This window comes from Bremia lactucae, linkage group LG1 (assembly GCF_004359215.1).
Source record: "Bremia lactucae strain SF5 linkage group LG1, whole genome shotgun sequence".
Classification (NCBI taxonomy): domain Eukaryota; phylum Oomycota; class Peronosporomycetes; order Peronosporales; family Peronosporaceae; genus Bremia; species Bremia lactucae.
In genome coordinates, this window is record NC_090610.1 from 12,721,495 (window position 1) to 12,728,399 (window position 6,905).

At 45.0% G+C, this 6,905-nt stretch overlaps 4 protein-coding genes across 4 annotated transcripts in view; 1 reads left to right on the forward strand and 3 right to left on the reverse strand.

Annotated features, from left to right (window-relative positions):
• CCR75_004960 (uncharacterized protein) overlaps positions 1 to 2,555 on the forward strand; it is a gene marked incomplete at both ends in the record, with an annotated part of 3,678 nt that extends 1,123 nt beyond the window's left edge. Inside the window, 2 exons of the mRNA XM_067963045.1 lie at positions 86 to 903; positions 1,125 to 2,555. Coding sequence (XP_067815065.1) covers positions 86 to 903; positions 1,125 to 2,555 — 2,249 coding nt within the window. The remainder of the gene's footprint in view (positions 1 to 85; positions 904 to 1,124) is intronic.
• Positions 2,556 to 2,863: 308 nt separating this feature from the next.
• On the reverse strand, positions 2,864 to 3,639 carry CCR75_004961 (uncharacterized protein). The gene is made up of 2 exons (XM_067963046.1): positions 3,490 to 3,639; positions 2,864 to 3,427 (listed from the first exon to the last, which is right to left on the reverse strand). Exons 1-2 carry the CDS (start codon positions 3,620 to 3,622, stop codon positions 3,186 to 3,188), a joined length of 375 nt encoding a protein of 124 aa, XP_067815066.1. The 5' UTR covers positions 3,623 to 3,639; the 3' UTR covers positions 2,864 to 3,185.
• A 288-nt stretch (positions 3,640 to 3,927) lies between these two features.
• On the reverse strand, positions 3,928 to 4,167 carry CCR75_004962 (uncharacterized protein; the record flags this gene model as incomplete). The annotated part of the gene is made up of 1 exon (XM_067963047.1): positions 3,928 to 4,167. The coding sequence occupies one exon, from the start codon at positions 4,165 to 4,167 to the stop codon at positions 3,928 to 3,930; it is 240 nt and encodes a 79-aa protein (XP_067815067.1).
• A 106-nt stretch (positions 4,168 to 4,273) lies between these two features.
• On the reverse strand, positions 4,274 to 4,999 carry CCR75_004963 (uncharacterized protein; the record flags this gene model as incomplete). The annotated part of the gene is made up of 1 exon (XM_067963048.1): positions 4,274 to 4,999. The coding sequence occupies one exon, from the start codon at positions 4,997 to 4,999 to the stop codon at positions 4,274 to 4,276; it is 726 nt and encodes a 241-aa protein (XP_067815068.1).
• Positions 5,000 to 6,905: the final 1,906 nt, after the last annotated feature.

A 6,905-nucleotide genomic window follows, 5' to 3' on the forward strand; every position in this document is an offset into this window, starting at 1 on the left:
AATGGGGACACGGCCATATTTTTTGGGCTTTCGGGTACGGGCAAAACGACGTTGTCGGCCGATCCAAAGCGTGAGTTGATTGGAGATGATGAGCATGGCTGGGATGACGAAGGCGTGTTTAACTTTGAAGGAGGTTGTTACGCTAAGACGATTAATCTATGCAAGAAGAGCGAGCCCGACATATATAATGCCATTCAGCCAAACGCTATGTTGGAGAACGTCTGGATCGACGCGAATAACGAGCCTGATTATTTCAATTCGAGCAAGACCGAAAATGGCCGCGTGTCGTACCCAATTTATCACATTCCACACTACCGACCCGACTCGCGCGGCAAGCACTCGCAAGTTGTAATTTTTCTCACGTGTGATGCGTATGGCGTGTTTCCACCCGTGTCTAAACTCTCGGCAGGTCAGGCACAATACCATTTTCTATCGGGTTACACTGCTAAAGTCGCGGGGACGGAGCGCGGCGTTACAGAGCCCCAAGCGACGTTTTCGACGTGTTTTGGAGCGGCATTTATGACGCTGCATCCGACCAAGTATGCGGATTTGCTGAAAAAGAAGCTGCAAGAGCACAATACGCTTGTCTACCTCATCAACACGGGCTGGACGGGTGGCGTGTATGGAGTTGGCGAGCGCATGAAGCTTCCATTTACACGCAAATGTGTCGATGCCGTGCTCGATGGCAGCCTTAATAATGCAACATTTATTAAGGATTCGCTCTTTGGCTTTGAAATTCCGACGATGTTGGACGGCGTTCCGACGGAAATATTGAATCCAAAGGACGCCTGGACTGATAAAGATGCGTATGACGAGACGGCGCTTAAACTGGCAAAAGCCTTTAAGGAGAATTTCAAGCAATTTATATTGCCTGACAACGACATATCTGTATTTGGACCGAACGTGTAGGTGGTCGATTATTACGTGGATTTTGATGCATTAGTCTAAATATTGTGCAAGGTGTTCATTTATAATCTATTTTATAACGCACTTTCTCTCATTTCTTTGTATAAGTAAAGTCTGGGCTTATGCCCTTTCAATGTATAGAGGATAGTCGACAAATAAAATACTTAATCAACATGATATCAAAACCTTGATTTCCAATTAATTATTTTTGTATTTAGTCAAGCATGATCGTCGCAGCGGAGCTGCAGACGGCGTTAAAGTCGATAATGCCCGATCATTTACAAACTATTCTACTTGCTGACTCTGTTGACATTTCTTCCTCGCCGATCGAATTGCAAAGCGTCCAAAAATTGGCGGAAGTGCTACCTTTCGCGGATGATCCGGAGCTTCAAGCACAATTAAACGACGTCATTTCCATCGTCAAAGCTCTCAGTCGCGTGGTTATTCGGTATACTTCAGCAACTGCGCTGGACGAAAATCATTTGGCGAAGCATATGGTCCTAGATGACCGTCTGCTGCCATTTCTGCGCGTCTTACACGCATTTGTGACTCGAAGAAGGGAGCTTGGGATGCTTGACGACAAGGAGATGCTCCAATGGTTGCCATTTGTGCTCACAGCGTGCTGTTTTGTATCAAAAGCTGATTTACCAGGCGCTGATTCAATGCAGAGCGTCACACTTGCGGACAAGACACTGGTCGCAGCTGTGGATCTTACCAAAGCTGAAGATTTGCGGAGTTTAATCGCGAAATACGTCGCGCAGATCGTAGCTTTGTGTTCCCAGGACGTGAATAAACAGCAGTGGGTTCAAGCAGCGTCTATTAATAAAAAAATCATGCTGAAGGTCGTCGAGCAAGTGCCGTTCCCACATTTGGGGGGAGATCTACTTGGCCGTCTACTAGCGCTGACGTTCCCGCTGGTAGATGACTTGAGCGACACGACGCAACTCGTTGGTGCACGTCTGCTGAGGCACATTATACGAAATGTTACGCCCACGGAAGTGCGATGGTACTCAAATGTCTTGCTCGAGGTGCTGCATACAGCAATTGTATCGCGCAAGCCCCGCACACTTGACGTGTTATTGAATTGTCTCATCGAATCATTGGACATGGTGTCTTCTCCTGGCGATTACCAGTACTATGATCGGTTTACGCTGCGTCTTCTTAATGACGCGAGTTTATGCAGCGATGTGAAGGTTCGAATGATATACGTTCGACACGTACAAACTCTTGTCATTCGTCAAGGAGCTCCTCATAGTCTCAATGCTATTCGATATCTGCAACCCCTTTTGAAAGTCTTGATTGCGGGTTTTGAAAGCGTCAATGCCAAGTTTTTAATTGCGTCGCTTGAAGCCTTAAAGACAACAGTTCTTGCGACGTGGCCTCGCATTGCATCGCACACGGAGCAAATTTTGGTTGGCGTGCTACGTGCGGTGGCGTTCTGTGAGATGTTTGACGATTGTACAGAATTAATTCCATCCTCGGAAGATAGAAGGCAAATTCTTGCGCTATGCGAAGACGTTCTGGACTTGCTGCACAACGCTAATACTAATAAGTCCGCGGTCAGTGACATGCTTGGTATGGTGGGTAGCCAGTGTCCCAAGCTAACTTCATTTTGCACGTGCGTGCAAGAGAAAGTAGCCTCTCGATAGCATGGTGCATAGGCCATATTTTTGGTATCTATGGTAAATTGCAGCATTGCGCTTGAGGTAAATTGTATATCTTGCTATGTTCATAGCAATTTTACAAAAAAAATAGAGGGTACTTGAGTAGATCCCGACGGACACTATAAAATAACTTGTACAGGGACGATTAAATATCAGGTTTGAATATTCCTCACACGTCGCTGGTATCCACCCTTACATAATAGCTGGGAACCTCGTTACCAACTAGTGATGGATGTCCCGGGTATCGTTCGATAGTACGACGAGACGTTTCCTCTTCCTCAGAAAAAACTCACTTATTATCCCATTTTCGCAACTGCGTGCGTTTTTTATTAATGCAGCAAAAGTACCTCAGCGAAAGCAGAGCAAAGTATAAAACTAGACAGTATTCTAAATGAAAATAAAGAGACGGCATGACGTCTGGGACAAAAGTTGGGTAGTCGTCATATGCGAGCTCTTCTGCGTCCAAACGTGATTTCTTATACACAAGTGAATATACACCTTGCTTTTAGCCATAGCACTACAATAATATTGCTCTTTACAGCACCACAACACCGGATGATCTCTGACTCGACATGCCTGATCTCAAGTACGTCGCTGTCCATTTGCACAGGCTCATTAAACGCCTTTTTTGCGCAGCTGGTGAAAGTGCACGAATTTTGGTTTTCGTTTCATACTGAGCTTCTTTTGTTTCTTGAGCTTCTTAACGTCTTCCATAGCAACGTCTGCTTCCTGGTTTAGCAATGCAGCCTCTGTCTCCGCCGGTGTGTGTTCCTCAACGATGCCTGTGATGTCACTTCTAGCTAAATGGACTGATGCGCCAATAAGTTTCTTTACGTTTGCGACCGACTTGCCACTTCCTGTTATAGTTCATAGTAAAAGAACATTGCTATTGGTAAAACATTGTTTTGTGATAGCCTACCCTGAGTTTCGATGGCCTTTTTGAGGTTTTGCTGAATCTTTTCTTCTTGAATAGCTTGATGCGGCACGCCAACGCGCTTTCGCAGCTCCGTACGGAACTTCCGCTTTATCTTAGAGCGCAAACTTTTGGCCATCGTGTGCTCGAAGACTTCTGCAGCTATTGATGGTTAGTGAAGAGCTGGTCGGATGGAAAGTAAACGATTGGCGGAAATTTGTCCAGTGGCTTCTACTAAAATATATTTCATCTTCTGCAATTGTATTTTTTTAGATTTTATCTTGTCTTGATCGCATGTTAAACTTGACACCCCTTGGCGGCAGCATATATGCTAATTTGTCAAAGCGGAATAAGGCAATTATTTGCATTCGGCCAACCTAGACCATGAGCGTTACCACATCCATGACCTGTAAAATTGCGCGGAGCTCGGCAAGAATGGAAGCATTATTCTGCTTCATTGTTAGCGCCCGTCGTTCGATTCTCGTCCATTTCAAAAACCGACTTTTGCAGGCACAATTTTATTGATGCTGCTGGATAAGTAGTCGTTACGAAATCGATGACTGACCTTTGTTCGTCAGCTCGACTGCGATCGTCACAATAGAGCGTGGTGTCATATGCGACCAAACGTGCTGATGGCATCGTAAAAGGAGCGCCCAACACTTTGTCGTGGTAAATAACATTCATTTCTACGTATGTCATCACTATTGCAACAATTCATTTGGTCCAAAATCATTAATGTTACATTTAATGAAAACATCAAATGGTCCTGTTCCAGTTTACGATATAATGGCTACAGCTGCCAGTCGTAATTGTCGATCTTAAATTGCGTAAGTGACGTCAACACTTCGTCCGCTTGGCCAAAGAGCTCTGCCCTCTGTGCTTCGTCAGTGTGTATGCGCACATCCGGAAGAGCAATGCTGTGCATTCCGGCCGCGTTCGCAGCCGTGTAGCCATTCAACGAGTCCTCAAAGACGATGCAGTACGGTGGAGAGTCGCCATCTTCGCCCTCTTTAAGGCCAAAGAGGCGTTGGCCTGCCGTCCGGAAAATGTCGGGTGCGGGCTTCCCATGTTTAACAGCTGGGTCGTCACCGCACACAATGGTGGAGAAGAATGCGAAGAGCTTCGAATGATGCTTAATTTTTTGTTCCACGACTCTTTTGGTATTGGAAGTGGCAAGCGCAATGGGGATACCACGAGCATGCATTGCACTCAAGATCTCATAGCCGCCTGGTAGCTCTTGGACGGAATCAACCATGTCGTGCATCTTCGTTTCCCATTTTCTCAAGAGCTCGTCCGGAGTGATGATACTTTCTCGTAGACCAGCGGCAGTGATGGCCATTTGCGTCCATTCGACAGCAGGACGACCAAGGATGGTCTTGTGCATATCTGAAGTAAATTCCCTTCCAAATTGACGTACAATGCTATCGATTGCTAGGCGGCTTAATTCCTCCGTGTCTAGCAGCGTACCATCCATATCAAAGATGGCGCCGTGCACCTTCGGCTTGGGCAGAATCATCGTATTTTAGGATATTTCAAAAATTTGCCTGGCCAATCTGAGCCTTATAAGAAACAATCGGACGCTGCTGACGTACAAATCGAAAAAGATCAGTACCAGAATTAAGCCGATGAAGCAATCACATTCCTGCTCTTCGTGACGATTGGTAAGGCATGACCATTTGCAGTGCTGCCGAACGGTTATGACAAATTCTGAATGATTGCAGGATTTTTTGGGATATTAACCCCGCACTGAGGGAAGAAATGTACGGCAGTCACGTGGTGTTGCGAATGCCTAGACCGGTTTTTGCTAAACTCACCCCACCGACGTTTGAGTGATTTTGATTGGCTAAAATAGTCGCATATAGTGTGATATAATTGGCCATTAGGAATGATATAGAAGCGACGCCAGTGTGCGGAAAAAATCCTTTTTCTCTATAATTAAAACCTACTACCCACATTTACGACACACGCTGAATAAAAATTCGATAGGAATTATGGCTGTCTTTGATCTGGTAAATAATACTTGGCAAACATTTGAACAAGCGTAGCAAGAGACACGTGCTGCAGCTGTGGAAGATGGTTTCCCCTCAAGGTTGTAAGAATCAGGAAGGTGGTCACCGTGCAAATGGTGAGGTAAGGGTAAAGGTTCTGTATTTTGAATATGCCGGCAGCTACGGTAACCCTGAGCGTTTATAAAATGCAAGGAAAAGGACGCAAAAGTGCTGTAACTGTCCTTTCCAAGTAACAATGAGAAAGCAGGAAAGATGGCTCCTTCAAATTGACAACATCAACCAAAACCACCATCTTGCAACACATCTCGACGAAATTTTGTAGTTGACTATAAATTCTCGTAACTGATATAGGTACACCCCCCCCTTTGGTATAGCAACTCCCTCCCCGTCTGTATTGAATAAAGACGTCATGTAACGGGGTGTATCGTTACATGAAATTAACAATAAAAGATTGTTAATTAATATTATCCAAAAGGTAGATAATATTTGGAGGAAATTACTTTAAATAGTAATTTCCTGAATTCTTATCCATAAATAGGTATAGACCATTATGTCTATTTATTCCGCAGACTAATCAGCTGTAGAAGTAATCAAAGAGAGTTACGAGATAAGATAGATAAGAATTCATTTACATGTTTAGTATTAGTTTATAGTTAAGACAACATTTACAAAGATAGATTAACAAGACACTTAACTATATTAATACAGTTTTCATTCTACCCCGACTTCGACGGGTGCAAGCCGAGCGCACGTGCAAGGCTTTTATCGCGCCTGGCAACGACGTGAATGTCGTGGGCTTCTCGGTAAGCGCTTTCATATCCCACAATCGTACGGTCGAGTCCATACCGCCACTTGCAAGTGGTAGAAAGGAGTGCGGTTGAACGAATGAGTTCATCCGTAGGAAACGATGCAATCCTGGCATTACTGTCCAACTTAGACAGAGATGCCCTCCATTCAACCGTCGCCAAGTTCATACAACATGAACTTGACGAGATGAAGGAAAAAGTAGCCTTGCTGAATCAGCAAGGCTCTCAACAGGCGGAACTGTTGAGATTACAACAGGTACAGACCCCTGTACCTGGGATGACGCAAACGCGTCGTCCCGAAAACCCTTAAAGATTGACATCTCTAAGTATAGGGAGTCGAAGAAGACTCTCTCTTAAGATGGCTTGTCGAGTTGGACGATGCCATAAGGGCTCGTCACATCGTCGACGAGCAAATGCAAGTCGCATTTGCTCCGTCAAATTTGGCAGGTCGAGCCAAAACTTGAGCGCGAGGGCCTTAAGTTGCGCGACCCACCTGTCTTTAAGTCGCTAGAGTTTTTAATGCTCGGCTCAAACAGATGTTTGAACTGCCCAAGGCTGAGTTCGAAGCTCGATCAACTTCTAAAACTCAAGCAAGCAAGCGTGATGT

What these genes read in the sequence shown, in the direction of transcription:
- CCR75_004961 (XM_067963046.1), bottom strand. Translation starts at nt 3,622, where the DNA reads ATGGCCAAAAGTTTGCGCTCTAAGATAAAGCGGAAGTTCCGTACGGAG. An exon ending in AAAGGCCATCGAAACTCAGG is followed by an intron (nt 3,428 to 3,489) that starts GTAGGCTATCAC and finishes GAACTATAACAG; the next exon opens with GAAGTGGCAAGTCGGTCGCA.